Source organism: Eleutherodactylus coqui, chromosome 13 (genome assembly GCF_035609145.1).
Source record: "Eleutherodactylus coqui strain aEleCoq1 chromosome 13, aEleCoq1.hap1, whole genome shotgun sequence".
NCBI classification, from domain to species: Eukaryota; Metazoa; Chordata; class Amphibia; order Anura; family Eleutherodactylidae; genus Eleutherodactylus; species Eleutherodactylus coqui.
Genome location: NC_089849.1, coordinates 125,535,387 through 125,553,311, shown reverse-complemented (window position 1 = coordinate 125,553,311; position 17,925 = coordinate 125,535,387). Strand labels below are relative to the sequence as shown.

Sequence of the window (17,925 nt, the reverse complement as noted above, 5' to 3'; positions counted from 1 at the left end):
GGAGGAGCGGCGCTTCCATGAGGAGAAGGTGGTAAATATGTGGGTCTCGGGGGAAAATAGGGGGCCGCTGTGAGATGTCACTATTACACTAGGGCAGCTGTGGGATGTCACTATTACACTGGGGGTCGCTGTGGGGTGTCACTATTGCTAGTGGGGGCTGCTGTGGGGTGTCACTATTGCTACTGGGGGCCACTGTGTGGTGTCATTATTATTACTGGGGGCCGCTATGGAGTATCACTATTGCTACTGGGGGCTGCTGTGGGGTGTCACTATTATTACTGGGAGCTGCTGTGGGGTGTCACTATTATTACTGGGAGCCACTGTGGGGTGTCACTATTATTACTGGGGGCTGCGGTGAGGGGGTCACTCTGCAGACTTTGACTGCTTTTTGGATGTGGAAATGCTGCAGAGTTTTCCACAGAAATTTCCGCTGAGGACATTCTGCAGTATTTCCGCGTCCAAAAAGCAGTGAAAATCTGCACGCTGTCTTTGAAGCGGCCCTGTACAATGGGGGTAAAATAGTATGTTGTGATAAGCCCCGCCCCCTGACGTGTTGGCACTTTGCAGTAAATAAGTGGGTTTTGAGTTGCAGTTTGGGCACTGGGTCTCTAAAAGGTTCGCCATCACTGCCTTCGAGTATAGATTAGCATAGTATTGACAAAAAATATCATTAACTGCTTTCGGGTGAGTTTGTAAGTAACCCCTTAAGTCGCGAAGACAAGGGACACGCTGCATTGTAAGGAGACCTTCAGTGAGTTAGCCATTAATTTGCTGCTTTTAAATGTTTAAATAAGTGGGCTTCACCATAGGACTGATTCGGTTTTTCCATGACTCATAAGCCTGCTTAGTATCTTGCCTATAACTGTCTGGTTTGTGGCTTGCGGGAGGATTGGAATGAGGTGTATGCCACTTGTAGCTGTGCACTATAGTGTTCTATCTTGTTTGTAATAGTTTTTTTTTTAGATTGTTTAGATATGCCATTGCTTTTCCCACAAATGACCACCTTTGCAGCGTCCCATAATAACTGAGAGTCATTTAGATGTTGGTCATTGTCAGCAATAAATTCTAACCACCAACCCTGAAGTAAAGTTTGAAAAGCTCTCATGAGTAGCCGGGTGTGATGGAAATCTCTACAAATAGTAACTTCCTTTAGGAATCCTATCTTGTAAGTCAATAGCCATCGGGGCGTGATCTGAAATTATTAGCTCTCCAATAGAACTATCCTTTGTTCTACTGAGAAAATTTGAATACCCTAGGTTTAATCTATGATGACCCCGATAGGGTGTCGCTGGCAGAGGGAAAGATCAGAGGTATGCATCAGGGAGACTCTTCCACTGAGGATTTCAGCGCCGAATTCTGACATTGAGCAACTGAAACTCAACGGAATGACCCTGCTTTGCGAAGCCAGTCCGACTGAAGTCTTCTTGATAAAAGTAAAGACTTATTGGTGGTTTATCCAGTTCCTCAAAGTTTTGATGATGCGATATCGTTAGTCTTCAGAGTTGGTAGACGGGTAAGAGAAAGGCATAATGGACTTTTCTTTCCTTTTGCTTTCTTACCTTCTGAGGGGGAGGAACCCATGAAACTGGGTTCATTAGCTGGCAATGTTAGTAGAGAGAAGAGGGGTCAGGTGAGAGGGCGGTGCTTTCTCTGCAGTCAAACTAGACATTTTGTACAGAATTGTCCTCACCGTATGTCACAGCCGAAAAACTAGGTGGCCTGGAGGTTAGAAGGGAGGTTCCTCTCGGCCCACAGATTGCCTGGATGTCGTCCTCCAGGCTGGTTCTTCCTGCTGAGATACTCTTTGGGGGTGATAGGGGTCCGATCATAGTCTTTTTGGACTGTGGAGCTGGTGTCAGTCTAATTCATCAGGAGATGGTAAAACTTTTGGGGTTAGAGGTAAAACCTCTGGATTCACCCATTCCGGTCTCTGCCATCGATGCCTCTCCACTATCACAGAAGTGTTTGAAGTTCTGTGTTCCGTATCTTTGTCTCAAGATTGCATTATTTCATACAGAGATGATTACCCTTTATATTATGGAATCCCTTCCAATGCAGATAGTCTTAGGGTTGCCTTGGTTGCAGTTGCATAATCCCGTGATGGATTGGGAGATGGGAGACATTTCTCAATGGAGCCCTTTCTGTAAAACATGTTGTATATCTGTGAAGGTGTCTTCCGTGCAAGTGGATGATTTGCCTGATTATTTATCTGACTTTTCTAATGTCTTTGAGCAGAACGGAGTAGACAAGTTACCGCCTCACAGAGAGGGGGATTGCTCCATTGAACTCATCCCAGACTAAAGTGCCTAAAAATCTCATGTATAACCTGACTGCTCCTGAGAGACAGGCTCTAGAGGTTTATATCCAGGACAGCTTTAGAAAAAAACACATACGCCCCTCAAAGTCTCCACTGGCCGACGTTTTTTGTTAAAGGGGTTGTCCCGCGCCGAAACGGGGTTTTTTTTTTTCAAACCCCCCCCCCCCCCCCCCTGTTCGGCGCGAGACAACCCCGATGCAGGGGTTAAAAAAGAACACCACACAGCGCTTACCTGAATCCCCGCGCTCCGGTGACTTCTTACTTACCGGCTGAAGATGGCCGCCGGGATCTTCTTCCTTCGGTGGACCGCAGGGCTTCTGTGCGGTCCATTGCCGATTCCAGCCTCCTGAATGGCTGGAATCGGCACGTGACGGGGCGGAGCTACACGGAGCCCCATTGAGAAAAGCAGAAGACCCGGACTGCGCAAGTGCGTCTAATTTGGCCATTAGACGGCGAAAATTAGGCGGGCTCCATGGAAACGAGGACGCCAGCAACGGAGCAGGTAAGTGAAAAACTTCTTATAACTTCTGTATGGCTCATAATTAATGCACAATGTACATTACAAAGTGCATTAATATGGCCATACAGAAGTGTATAGACCCACTTGCTGCCGCGGGACAACCCCTTTAAGTTGTTTGCACAGCTGAATGGGGCCAACTGGTTTTCAAAGTTAGATCTACGAGGGGCATATAATTTAATTAAGATTAAGGAGGGGGACAAGTGGAAAACCGCATTTAACACCCCCAAAGTGCATTATGAGAACTTGGCAATGGCGTTTTATTTAACAAACGGTCCTGCAGTTTTCCAGTCTTTTATTAATGAAGTCCTCTATGAATTTATCGGCTGCTTTGTTCTGGTATTTCTCGACGACATTCTTATCTTCTCATCAGATTTCAGTTCACACATTTCTCATGTTCATCAGGTCCTCCAGGTGCAACACCCCAGAGGGGGACCCTAGACACTTAACAAACATGAAGAGCTGGGAGGGTAAAGTGTTGGCTTGTAACGGCGGCACTTATCAGTGCAACACCCCAGAGGGATGACCCTGGGCACCTAGGTAATGTGAAGAGCTGTGAGGGATAAGTGGTGTCTCATCATGGTGGCACTTACCAGGCTTTGGTCCCTGAGGGATGACACGTAGCCAAGGCCAGAGCAGAATCGCAGGCCAGCTTCGACACTCTTTTGGCAGGGAGTGCCAATAAAGGGGATGGGAGGAGTAGTAGTACCAATCACTCATGACGCCACTATTCCCACACACCGATATTCTATGCGACAGAGTAATAAACACAGAGACTTGTGTATAGTACCTTGGGTCCCTAGGAACGGTTAGGGCCCGGTATAACTTTTACTTGGTAATACCTTTGTATAACAGGTAATACAGGTACAATTCACTTTCAGTAGTTACAGGCTAAAGCTCAGAGGTATGGAGGATACACAGGATGAATACGGCCCTACAGTCCACGTTATCTGTATGTCACCGGTCCTGGATTGGGAGCACTCCGGAGGAGGAAGGTGGTAGGGGTCACTCTGCATACACTCTGGCAAACAATTATCAACAGAAGGCTTAGCCAATATACACCCCGCACAGCAGATGTATGGGTGTCACAATAACATACCTCTGTGTGGTGATCCTAATGCCGGACGGCCGCACAGGAAAGGCCTGTGGTGTGAACGGGTACCTGTTTCAGAATTACTTATGGTTGTGTACCCTTTCTTTGTTGCTGGGACTCACTCCTCTCATATCCACACTCCAAACACTACGGGATGTCGCTCTTCTTCCTCCATCTTCACCTACATGGAAACTAAAGGTGCTTCCATGCAGCTCTGTGTTAGCACACTCTCCTCCTGAAGATGGACTCAGAACTCCTTTCCCGCTCTCAATCTCTCTAATTTATAATCTCACTTGTACCACATGACACAATAGAATAGCTACATTCAGTAGACAGAGCTGACAGGCAATGATTTTATTAAAGTTAACCCTCAGACTCTGCAGCTGTGCAGCACACATACAGAAAATGACATGACAGCTTTGCACAGTGCATCCACATGAGACAAAACATGTATGACATTTATGGAGGGGACGAGGATGGTATTCTGGGCCACTACACCAAGCTCTGGTTCCAGAGGGATGACACGTAGCCAAGGCCAGAGCTGGATTGCAGAACACCTTTGACACCCCTAGAATAGCGAATGCCAATAAATAGGATGATGAGGGTAGTAGTTATCACTCATGACGTCACCATTCTCACACACCGGTATGCTACGCAGTGGAGAATAAACACAGAGACTTGTGTATCGTACCTCGAGTCCCCAGGAACGGTTAGGGCCCCTATATAACTTTACTTGAAGTAATTTAGGCAACCAGTTATTCAAAACAATGCAGGTACAATTCTTCAAAGTGTAGCAGACAGAGCTCAGAGATCAGGGAGGATACACAGGTGAAACTGGTCCTACAGTCCACGTTCTCTGCCAGGTACCGCTCCTGGACTACGAGCACTCCAGAGAAGGAGGAGGGTTAGGGGTCACTCCACACACACTCTGGCAACAATTATTTACTTAAGGATTAGTGATAACACCCCGCATGGCAGATGCGTGGGTGTAACTCAGCAGCATACCTCTATACGGTGATCCTTAAGTTGGATGGCCACATAGAAAAACTTGTGGTATGAATTGGTACCTGTACAATGGGTCTCTATATACAGAATTATTTGGGGGATGCTCTTTCTTATGGTCTTTGGACTCACTCCAGTCACATCCAGACTCCAATCGCTATAGGATATCTCTCCTTCTCTTCCATCTTCACCTACATGGAAGCTGAAGGTGCTTCCATGTGGCTCTGTGTTAGGTGACACTCAGGTAGCAGACAAGATGGAACTCCTTTCCCACTCTCAATCACTCCTATTTATACCCCCACTCACACCACATGACGTGACAGACCGATACATTTACATGCAGGCAATGATTTTATTAAAGTTAACCTCTCAAGCGCTGCAGCTGTGAAACACACACACACTGGATATGACAGGACTAGCTTTGCATAGTGCATCTACATAGAATAAAACCTGTATGACATTTATGGAGGGGACCAGGATGATGTTCTGGGCCAGTATACAGGCATTGCGTAATAATAATTTGCGAAAAGGAAAAATGTGGTTTTTTTTTTCTGTACAGGAGATCACATTTCTGGGACAAGATGGATTCGGAGAAGGTCTGGGTAGTGCGGGACTCGGTGTTACCAGAGAATGTGAAGGCGCTTCAGAGTTTTCTGACTTTCGCAAATTACTATCGGACATTTATCACAGGATCTTTGGTGGTAGTCAAACCTTTGACTAATATGACAAAGAATGGTTGTTTCCCTTCCAAATGGTCCCCAAGGGCATTACAATCTTTTCATGCCTTGAAGAGATGTTTTGCGACGGCCCCGGTTCTAGTGCAACCAGACTCATCCAGACCTTTCGTGTTGGAGGTTGATGCCTCAGAGTTTGGGGTTGGGGCAGTGCTTTCTCAGGAAACTAGTATGTTGCAAAATCTAAGCCCTTGTGCGTTTTTTTTCACATAAATTTTCTATTACTGAGCAAAATTACGACATTGGTGATGGAGAGCTGTTGGCAATTAAGTGGGCATTTGAGTAGTGGCGGCATCTCCTTGAGGGGACTTAGCATAAGGTGACAGTTTTCACAGATCACACAAAACAGATCTACTTAGAGTCAGCTAAAAGACTTAACTCAAGACAGGCAAGGTGGTCACAATTTTATTTGCGTTTTGACTTTCTGGTTACTTATCGTGGCAGTAGAAATGTTAAGGCCGATTCCCTTTCCAGGAGTTTTGTCCCGGTGACTTCTGATGAACCTCCTGCAGCCATTCTTTCTGAGCGGGTTGTGGTGTCCGCAGTTTCACTGGATTTGGAGGAACAAATCCGTAAAGCAGAGGATTTAGCTCCAGTGAGTCTTCCCTTGTTCATTTGAGGCTGCAGATGCTGTCTGAAGTACATAGTTCTGTGTTAGCCCTTCATCCGGGAATTAGTAATACCCGTAAATTACTCACAAGAATTTTTTGTTGGCCATTATTGCAGCGAGACCTATTCAGCTTGTTCTCTTCATGTGAGGTTTGTGCCAGGACAAAATCGCCTCATAATTCCCCTGCTGGGAGGTTGATGCCTTTGCAAAAACCTGTAAAACCTTGGACTAATTTGTCTATGGACTTTATTACGGATTTGCCACTTTCGGAAAGTAATACGGTCATCTGGGTTGTGGTTGATAGTTTTAGCAAGATGTGTCATTTTGTAGCTTTTCCCGATTTTCCCAATGCTAAAAACTTGTCAGATTGTTCATTACTCATATTGTGAGGTTGCATGGACTATTATCAAATATTGTGTCTAACCGTGGGGTCCAGTTTGTTTCCAGATTCTAGCGTTTTGTTTGCTCCCAGTTGGGTATCAAGCTCTCGTTTTCCCCAGCCTATCACCCAGAGACTAATGGCCAGACAGAGAGATTTAACCAGAGTCTGGAACAATACTTGTTATGTCTCAGAGAATCAGGAGGATTGGTTGGAGGTTTTTGCCTTTAGCTGAATTCGCACTTAACAATAGATCGTTGGAATCTACGAGGATGAATTTCTTTTGTAATTATGGGCTCCATCCATGTTTTGGTCCCTTTTCTAAGGAAGAGTCGGAGGTACCTGAGGAGAATGATTTCTCCTCTTACATTAAGGCGGCGTGGGAAGATATTCAGAAAAATCTTCAGAGCATGGCTAAAAATTTCAAGCGAGTAGTGAATATACGTTTTGAAAGGACTAATTTCTTGGTGGGAGACTTGGTCTGGTTGACAACTAAGAACATAAAACTCAAACGACAGTCTTTTAAGTTAAATCCACGGTTTATCAGTCTTTTCAAAATCATTGAAAAAAATGTATCCTGTGTAATGTGTTTCATAAATCTCTTTTAAAGAAGTTTGTTTATTCAGGAAATGGTTCACCTCCGCCAGCCCCCGTCCTGGTTGATGGAGATTTCCATGCTGAGATAAGTTGCATAGTAGACTCTCGACAAGTTTGGAGATCACTACAGTATTTAGTGCATTAGCATGGTTATGGTCCTGAGGAGAGGACATGGGTACCGGCAGCAGATGTCCATGCAGATCAGCTGGTGAAAATTTTTCACAGACTGAATCTGAATCGACCTGGTCCTAAGGGTCCTGGAGCCCCTACTAAAATGGAAGGTACTGTTCGGTGGTTCTGGGATTGCTGCTTTGCAATATCTGGTACTGGTGCTGGTTTTGGATGTGTTTCTACATCCTCTGGCTCCGGTGGGTGTGGCATTAGGTGTGACGTGTTTAGTCGCACCTGTGGGTAATTGTCAGGGCTATATAGCTGGGCCTGATAAGGAGCTGAATTGCTGTTGATTTGTCAGTGTCTCTCTGGCTGGGCTAGCAGTCAGAGGTTGGTACTGGATCTCTTAGCTACCGATGTATCTCAGAGCTAAGTACTGCACTTGTTTGCTTTCCTATTTTTGGTTTCTTGTGTTTTTCCCCTTTACCACATAGGGGCAACTAGGAGCCAAGGTACGTGGTCAGGGCCATCCTTATCAGGACGATCGCCCTGCTTTCAGGCAGGTTCCTCCTCTGTGTTTAGTTATATAGGAACAAAATTTCCCATATTTTTGTTCTGTTTATCAATGTTTGCTTAAAGTTGTGGGAGATCTGCGAGTGACAGATCCAGCACATCTTGGTTGGACATTACACAGGCACACATCCCCCTACCTCTTTCTTTGTGAAAGATTTTTTTTTTCACCAAAAATCGAGTTAGGCTGACCAGATCTCATTCTGTGAAAATTGGCCTGATTTTACCACACATCTAATCATGAAGAACAACCCTCCACCCAACATTAGGAGTGTTCCCATAGCATCCATCGTTATGGAAGTCTCATTATATGTGGATGACGGTACAGAGAGTTGAAGATTCCTCTGTGCTGCTCTAACAACTCTTTGTACGATATGTTTTGGTGGATTTCTTGAAGTTGGAATCCATGTGAGGAGCGTGCACCTCATCTGCTTCCCCATTTTGGTTTGGGTTTATGGTTGTTCTGCGGGCTACTGCAATACCTTGTGGATGATGGTCCTTCCCTGACTCTCCTACATTTTATAGGTTAATCTGGGTCCTTTTCAAGCCTGAGAGTGAATTGGGTCAAGTTCACCCTCTAGCACTTAGCACCTCATATATATCCTCCTGACCCCTCTCAGCCCCCTCCAGAAGTCTGCCTCAGCTTAAATATTTGGAAATCAATGTAACCACAGATCTTGAGCAGTATTGTCAGCTTTACCTAGATCCCCTGGTGTGTTCTACTGAGCAAACGCTCAAGACTTAGGCCCCTCTTCCTCTGTTCCTTATTCAAAATCATTTACCTGCCCAAATTTATATACCTCATTTATTGCCCTATCCTACTTACCTCTTCTTTTTTAAACATCTTGATAGTATCCTGTGCTCCTTTTATTGGCAAGGCAAATCCCCCTGGTTTTAGTTTGTCTACTTTACAAGTTTCTAAGGATCACAGTTGCCAGTCAGCCCCAACATATACGGCTATTATTTGGCCTCTGAAATAGTCTTTGCCCATTGGTGGTAGACTGTAGCAATGCTGCCATGTCTCTTTATGGCGTGTTATGCGGATATAAAGGTGATAAAACATGCACTGATCCACCATCACCTGAAGCCCACTGCATCTCCCCATCTACATGAATCCAGTGGAGTGTGTTACTGGCCGTCATGTAGTGTTACGTACATGGATCACATTTTCCACGCACCCTCTGGCTTTCCATTCTATTCAGATTGTGTATCAAATACCAAATTCTAGGTCTTTCAAACATTTGGAGCTCCGTCATGCTATACAAGCAGATTTTAGATTATTGCAAGTCTGATTGATTAGCTGTAACTTAGAAGACTTGCTCCGTGCGCTTTACTAATCTCTATATTGCTGCAGTCTCCTAATTGGATAAAGTCTTTTGTAAGTAGGTAATTGATATCCCAGAGTTGGAGTTAACCTTAGTAGAGACTGACTGAGACCGATATCTAACATCTGGCTGTAGGACTACTGGATCGTTACTATTAGGGGTTCTACAGCCAGATGTTAGATATCGGTCAGTCTCTACTAAGAATCTGGGATCGGCCGTCCTCCATAGATACTCCAGTGACCAGACTATTACATCAGAGCAGTCCTGATGCCGCCATGTTTACGGACGGACCGCTGCACACTGGGGTTATAAATCTAGGTGTTTGTCTGTCTGCGGTATAACATAGGTTTATATTTTACTGAGCATTAATACCAGAGGGTTTATGTTGCTTCTGGCCATTCACATTCAGAATGTTTAAACCCGGATTATTTCTAGGCATTCAGTACTATTAGTATCAGAGGATAGTTTATCCATTCAAAAAGTCCAGAACAGCCGTGTAATAGCAGAGCGTGCAGCGCGCTGTGTGTTATAATCACTGCACGCAATCTGCTCCAGTGTAATTTGTAGTGGATGGAGCAAGTGGAATTTTTTTTCTCTCCAAAGCAGTGTGGGGTACTGGGGCAGTTACAAGCAGTGTGGGGGTACTGGGGCAGTTACAAGCAGTGTGGGGTACTGGGGCAGTTACAAGCAGTGTGGGGGTACTGGGGCAGTTACAAGCAGTGGGGGGTATTGTGGCAGTTATAAACAGTGTGGGGTACTGGGCAGTTACAAGCAGTATGGCGGTACAGGGGCAGTTACAAGCAGTGTGGGGATACTGCGGCAGCTACAAGCAGTATCGGGGTACTGGGGCACTTACTAGCAGTATGGGGGTACCGTGGCAGTTACAAGCAGTGTGCGGGTACTGGGCAGGTACAAGAAGTGTGGGGCACTTGGCAGGTACAAGAAGTGTGGGGCACTGGGCAGGTACAAGAAGTGTGTAGCACTGGCCAGTTACAAGCAGTGTTGGAGGTACTGTGGTAGTTACAAGCAGTGTGGGATACTGAGCCAATTACAAGCAGTGTGGGGTACTGGGGCAGTTACAAGCAGTGTGGTGTACTGGCGCAGTTACAAGCAGTGTGGGGTATTGTGGCAGTTACAAGCAGTGTGGTGTACTGGCGCAGTTACAAGCAGTGTGGGGTATTGTGGCAGTTACAAGCAGTGTTGGGTACTGGGCAGTTACAAGCAGTATGGGGGTACTGGGGCAGTTACAAGCAGTGTGGGTATACTGCGGCAGCTACAAGCATTGTCGGGTTACTGGGGCACTTACTAGCAGTATGGGGGTACTGTGGCAGTTACAAGCAGTGTGGGGGTACTGGGGCTGTTACAAGTAGTGTGGTGGTACTGGGCAGTTACAAGCAGTGTGCGGGTACTGGGCAGGTACAAGAAGTGTGGGGCACTGGGCAGGTACAAGCAGTGTGGGGGTACTGGACAGTTACAAGCAGTATGGGGGTACTGGACAGTTACAAGCAGTGTTGGGGGTACTGGGGCAGTTACAAGCAGTGTGGGATACTAAGCCAATTACAAGCAGCGTGGGGTGCTGGGGCTGTTACAAGCAGTGTGGTGGTACTGGGCAGTAACAAGCAGTGTGGGGTACTGGGGCATTTACAAGCAGTTTGGGATACTGAGCCAATTACAAGCAGTGTGGGGTACTGGGGCAGTTACAAGCATTGTGTAGTACTGGGGCAGGGTTCTGGTTTACCTTGTCTCCACCACAAAAATGCGTGGAGACATGGGATTTTGCTGTGGGAGGTATAGGGTACACCCAGATTTGCTAATTGGCTGGGCTGTGTGATGCCCTCCTGTCTCAGCTTCAAGCCGCTTCCCCGCCAGCCTCCCTGCAATGGGCCCGGCTGTAATTGTGTTGCCGCCAGCCTCCCTGCAATATGGCATGCCATTCCCATGCCCCAGAAGGTGGCTCTGCTCTATGTCTTAGTGCAGTTGCCAGAGAGGAGACTGACAGTGGGCGGCACCCGAGAGCATAGAGCGCCAGAGGAGAGTGAGGGAGCGCGGACACCTAGAGAGGAGACTGACAGCGCATCCGAAAGCACAGAGGAGAGGACAGTGCCAGCGAAGAGTAAGGGAGCGCGGCTCCGTCACATGGCATGGCGTGAGGGGACGCAGTGACAGCGGGGCTGTGAGCGGAGGATGGCAGTTAGGATGCCAGGGCAGAGGGAGCCAATAGACAGCCGATGGCAGCTGACAGTCACAGCGACTCAGGGAGCACAGGCAGCGGGTTCAGCATGGGAGACTCACAGCAGGAGCAGAGTGACGCCGAGTCGCCATGGCAGATTGGAGGCAAGATACTGACAGCAGGGGAGATGGGAGCGCTGTTGTGGGCGTCAACAAGCCCTCCCCTAAAACTCAACCAGGCCAACCCATGTCTCCACCCATTCTTCCAGTGGAGACAGGATACACCAGTACCCTGGGGTACTTACTCTACAGTGTGGGGTACTGGGGCAGTTACAAGCAGTGTGCGGTACTGGAGCCTGCAGCAGAATCCAACCCTGTGCCCACCAGTCATCCACGCGTACCTGACATTCTTCTTCTTTTTCTGTACTGCGGATGGTCCGCACGGCTCGCCGCCGGACATGCGCAGTACAGTTTTTGTTTTTTTAAAATCCTGACCTGTCCGCAATGTTGGAAGGGCCGTGGGTCAGACGGCTTGCATTGACTTCAATGGAAGCTGTCTGTGCAGAATCCGCAGTGAAATAGAGCATACTGCGATTTTTCGTCCTTGAGCTGAATTGATTTCCGCTCGTGTAGAGGAAAAAACGCTTTTCCATAGCATGCTGTGGGTGGTATTAGCTGCAGAATCTGCAGGCGGACGTCCACTTCAGATTGGGCAGCGCTGTCCGTGTGCAGGCAGCCATATCCATTTCCTCCACTGTGGGGTGCTATTTTAGAGGATACTATAGTATTGGTGTTTGTGTCTTGTGTTAACTCATCCTATCCTAGTTGTGTGTTCTGTCTCCCTACCCTGCTGAATGCGTGACATGGGTGATGAGTCAGAGAAAGGAGGGAGAAGCAAAAAGTGTGTGGTTGTCATCGGGAAGAGAGGAGGTGTGATGCGCGAGAGCAGCAGCTAAAGTTGAGTGGAGATGTGATTGGAGAAAGAGACCGCGAGAGGAGACAGGAGATCTGGAGCTTTCTCGAGCCGAGTCCGGGGCTAACTCCCGCAGCGATGGGAGGCCTTTCCTCTGGAGAGTGTGGGGAGCAGATCCTGTTCTCTTGGGAGTCGGCGGTGGCGAGTGCATGGTCCCTCCATTCATCTACCGCAGTAAGAAATGCAGCTGAGAAACTAAGTATCCAGCGGAATGATTGTGATGGAGACAAGTGAAGTGTATGCGGTATATGCAGATAACTTAGACTGCGGATATTCAGAGTGGAGAGTGGATACAAACTTGTTGAGGGAAGAATCTGCACGAAGTGTTTGCATTGTAATGCCTAAGACTGTTAAATGCTGTTTTTTGGAAACCTTTTCCTTGTGTCAGGGAAATTCTGCATACAGCACCAATCAGGCCCACCCCAATGCCCCGCTGCCGGCGGTAAAGAAGAGACACCACACACGGAGGTCTGGTATAGTTCCTCACACGGGGACATGACTGCGCACTTTTTTACAGATTACATGGGATCTTATACCCTTTGGTCTCATAACTAGGAATGGGTGATGGGCTCATTGGCTCAAATTCACCGCATAACCATATATGGGAAGTCCGGATTTCCGGCCTGAGACAGTGAAAGTTATGTACGTAGTTGAACAGTCGTTATCTAGATATGGCGCTTCTGGGAAAACAGCCAAGTACGCGGCCTTCGTGTTCGGTTCTGTATCATCTCTGAATTTCTGGAAACATCTCTCTCAGCCTTGCAAGCTTTTGGAATATCTGATGTAAGGCGACATATAAGTTTTTCTCATTTTAACTTTGAATAGAACTTGCATACAGGTATAAAAGCATAAAAACACATGGCAATATATACATATACCCTCACACTTGAACTGTACAAGTGGAAGAAAACCGTGTGCCTCTGGTTTTAAAACTGTCTCTTTGACTGTGGATGTTAGTATCCCTCTTACTTCACTGTGAAGGGGCACTGGCGTCACGATGACAGAACAGGTAATTAAGTTATTCAGCACAGTTTTCTATTTCCTGGTCCTGTGTGCAGCTGGGCCGACTATACCTTGGAGTTGTTGGAAAAGATGTTAGAGCCACCCATGACATATCATTAGATTTATCCCCGCCATCTTTCCCGGCCAAAGGACTGACCCTGCCCGCTACATGATGCACCACAACTAGGCCAGGCATTACTGACGCTTCCATAGTTGTGCCGCACTGGTTCAACTTCTCATACCAGGTGGCTATCCTCCTTCTCCTCAACAGACGTCTTCCTGTCCCTGAGTGGGTAGAGCGTAGCTTACACTCCTTCCCCCTGCAAGGTGAAGTGCTGCTATACTGCCTTACACCTGCTGAGCCTCGGCAAGAAAAGCCACACAGGGCAGGAGTTGCTGTGCATGGAGAAGGACATCTCATGCCAGCCATCTCCTCGCACACTGGAAAATGTGGTCGCTGGTAATGACAAGAACATTGTCCTTGCACTGCATCTGGGTTGTAGGATGCATGCTACTCGCGTGGCACATGTGACCAGCCTGGTCATCACACTTAAACACGTGTTGGATTGAAGCAAGTACTGGCTGTACCCAGGAGAGTGGGCGCTCTCTTTAGCCATTCTTATGTGTTTAAGCATGCCCTCATACATTTGCAGAGACAGAATGGTCTCCTTGAACACCGATGAGGCCAACTTCACACAAACGTATTTGCGGAGGCTGTTCAGTAACTAAAAAAACTCGCCAGTATAACGCGACCAAGTGAAGCTTCCATTACAACGGCTTCATTAAGGCGAACAGGTTGTTTCCTGGCAAAATATTAGTCCGTGAAACGATAGAACTTGAGGTGTCTTTGTCCGTGTTCGGGCATTGCGTAAAAAACACGTGATTTTCTCGCAAGTGTGAAGACAGCCTTAGGGTGAACACCCACTTGTGTTTTTGTTGCGGGTTTTTTTACGCAATTGTCAATGGGACTTTCTAATGTTAAAAACGTATCGCACAAAAAATCGCAAAAGCACAAACTTGTGATGCGTTTTTAACATTAGAAAGTCCCATTGACAATCACATTAACAAAATGTGCAAGAAAGACGCAAGTGGGTGTTCACCCTTATGCAGAAATCTTCCATAGACTCGTATGGCAGTTGAAAAAAAAGGAGGGTGAGGGAGTTACCCTTGTACAACGCAGGGAACAGGAGACCGCTCACCCTAATTAGGGATTTAATCGAATTCATACCATGGGAAGGGTGTAACATGCAAGCGTGAAAACGGGCAAACAAACCTATCAGCCGGCGTCCTGCATCTCCTGCCCTCATTTATGTGAAGATACGGGCCGTATGGATGAAGTTATTAGCGCATGCGTTCGTGTGAATAAGCCTGATATGTAACATTCCAACAGCCTGGACTTCCGCCTGACACACGTTGGACTGTCCGTACGGCCGGCGGGAAGCAGAGAATGATCTCCTCGCGCCGCAGACAGACAGCTCAGGCAGCGGCCGCTGATGGGACATCTTATGGGGGAAGATTACCATCCTGAGTGTCTGAGGACGCATTCACAAGGGCGATTTCCACGCGTGAGTCCAGTCTGAGGCTTCATTCACACGAGCGCATAAACGGCAACGTTTTTACACCTGACCGATACAAGCGACCATCTGAGCCATTGGTTTCCACTGCATCCGTTCACACGGGCGAATATCCAGTGTCAGACAGGACCCTTCTGGCGGGCTTCCTTCTGGTTCAGCTCTGTTACACTCCTAGTTTCCTAGTAGGCGCTTTCCTTCCCGCTATCTAGGTGTTCTCAGTCTGATAGTCGACCCCCGGGGGCACACCCCTGACACGGTGGGCCAGCACACAACTCTGCTCTTCCTTACTTGCTAGTTACTCCTCCTGACTTGTCCTAACAGGAACCGTTATTCTGAGCTTCAGTCCCCGGAGGGGAGATATCCCACGGCAACGAGAGGCCGGCGGCTCTGTGCAGGTAGAAACAAGACGAGCTGCAGCCTCCCACTGACACGTCCTCCACCGACTACATCTCTGCTCCCGTCTCTACTCCAGACTCTGCCTCCCAACTTCCCCTAAACTCCCACAATGCAACACACAGCAACAAGTCAGGGAAGATAGATTTGCCACAACAAAGCTTGTTAGCACCAACACAGGGCACACAGATACACAAATGACAAATACTCATGAGACAGACACATACCAACCAGAGACGCCCAACTCTGGGCCACAACAAATGCGTGTTACTATAGGGACCCCAGAAAGAGAAGAGCAGTGAAAAATTGCCAGCTGATCGGTGGGGGTCCCAAGTGACGGAGCCCAGCCGATCGACTATTGATGACCTATCCTGAGGATAATCATCAGTAGTATTCTCCCTGGAAAACCCCTTCATATTTGCAGGCTAGTTGGTTTTTCTCTGACCAAAATTGCATTTGCCCCCTGAGAGCGCGGTCTGTCCTCCAGTTTTTCACAATATATCTTAACTCAACATCCTAATTGGTGATAATGCCATGGACTTCCTTCTTCTAGTTCCTCAGGGTCACAAGACGAGCCATATGAAGTGAAGCGGGCCCGAGAGATCAACCGGGTGTTCGGCCCACGAGGAAGCATGAACGCTTATGACATGATACTGGATTTACACAACACGACGTCTAACATGGGCATCTGCCTGATCATCAGTGAAGCTCACAAGCCCCTGGAGATGCACGTATGCCACTACATACAGGTAACGCCACCCTGCACATCGAGGGGCTGCGGTCTGACATAAAGTTACTATTCACAGACACAAGAACTGACAACCAGGATTATGTCCCCCCAGAAATCTCCACATGTGGCACTCAGTTTTGCATTGAACATGACTTTTTTGAAAAGTTTGACATGTCATTTCAACAAGTAGATGGTTTCTCTCAGGCCTCGTTCACACGGCAGATCCGACCTGGAATCCACGCTAATCCCATATCAAATCCACAAATAATCTGTCATTAACGTCTCCATTGTCTCTAATGGAAATCTTCACTGTAGTCTATACAGCAGAGATCTGAAATCGACATCTGGAAGAAATAAGTAGTGACATCACTTCTTGGCGTGGATTTCACATGGAATCCTCATCAGGAACCCAACACACAGATAAGGCTAAATCTGCAGAAAACTCAATGCAAATCCATGCCAGACGTCTGTGGCTCGGCTGTAGATTCCTGTTGCAGATTTGGGATCTATTCTGCCATGTTCACATAGACGGTGAGATGTGCATCGTGCACCACAGATGTGAATGCAGAAAATACGTAGCATATGATAGTAGAAGTAAAGCCGATGACATTCCAAGGAATCTCATCCAGACACCGCCGGAGAAATCTGCAGTGTAAATGGACTGGCAGTGTGGATCTTAAATCCTCAGTATGTCAATTTATGCTGCGGATTAAACTCCTTCAAATGGGGTTAAACCCACCTGCCAGTGTTGATGGGAAATTTGAGGCTGGGGAAATGGCTGCAGAAAATCCACAGCATTTTACAGAAAAGCAATAAGATGAGATTTCAAGAAGTTGATGGTTTTTGTGCCTAAAAGAATTAAACTAAAATTCCCATTTGTGAAGGAGCCTTCAGGCCATGTTCACATGGAGTGTGGCGGATTCAGGGATGGTTGCCAACGTAGATCTGCCACATAATCCACAGCACAAATCCAAGGATCCACGTTCGGCAACCCAACGCAGTTTCTCTGCCGAAACCATGTCAAGAATTAACAGATCAATTCTTTTTTTTCTGCTACACGGATTTTAAAATTCCCGCGCTATGGAGCCGATTCCTACTGAACTCTATGGGATGTAAATATGGACATCAGAGCACAATCTGCGTCCGAATCACCGTCAATAAAACTCTGTGTGAACAGTGCCTAAACGTATGAAGGACTGTCAGCCGTATAGTGATAGATCGTTACAAGTTGTCATAAACGTTCTCTTATGTATCTTTTACGTATCTCATCTTTATTTCCAGACCCATCTCCCCAACTTCAACCCTCGAATATATGTGTACATGGAACATGGATCAGAGCTGTATGATCTGGCTTCTGTTGGTAAAGCTGGCATTGGTGAGTATGAGTACAAGTATATATATGGATTTATTCTTCAGTCTACTTAAGGACATGCCATGTAGAACACAATAACCATTGATCCTGAGAACAGGGGTCCCATGTCCCGCTGTCCTCCTCATTGAGGGATCATTGCAAACCCACACAGTGAGAAGGACACTGAACGGCACTCATGCGTGTGTGGCACTAATCCATTCATCGTCAATGCGACTACTGGAGAAAACCGAATGCTTCTACGCAACCCTGTTGCATTGAATGGAGTGGCACCCTCCAGACGGTGTAGAAAAATGCCTGTGTGAGAGTGTCTTTAGTGTAAGACTGCAGGGACATATGACATGAGGTATGTCGTCTAGGAGGAGAATGCGGCATGTGATGGAGTATGTCACCATGAAAGCAAACCGTAATACCTCCTGGACTTCTATGGGTATCATATTGATCTTCCTATAGCATGGAG

The 17,925-nt window shown here is 47.0% G+C and overlaps 1 protein-coding gene across 1 annotated transcript in view; it reads left to right on the top strand.

Moving 5' to 3' along the window:
* Positions 1-17,925, top strand: part of ACY3 (aminoacylase 3) — a 125,466-nt gene that overhangs the window by 36,030 nt on the left and 71,511 nt on the right. The window contains exons 3-4 of the mRNA XM_066586931.1: positions 15,920-16,115; positions 17,378-17,471. Of these exons, the coding sequence (XP_066443028.1) occupies positions 15,920-16,115; positions 17,378-17,471 (290 nt within the window). The remainder of the gene's footprint in view (positions 1-15,919; positions 16,116-17,377; positions 17,472-17,925) is intronic.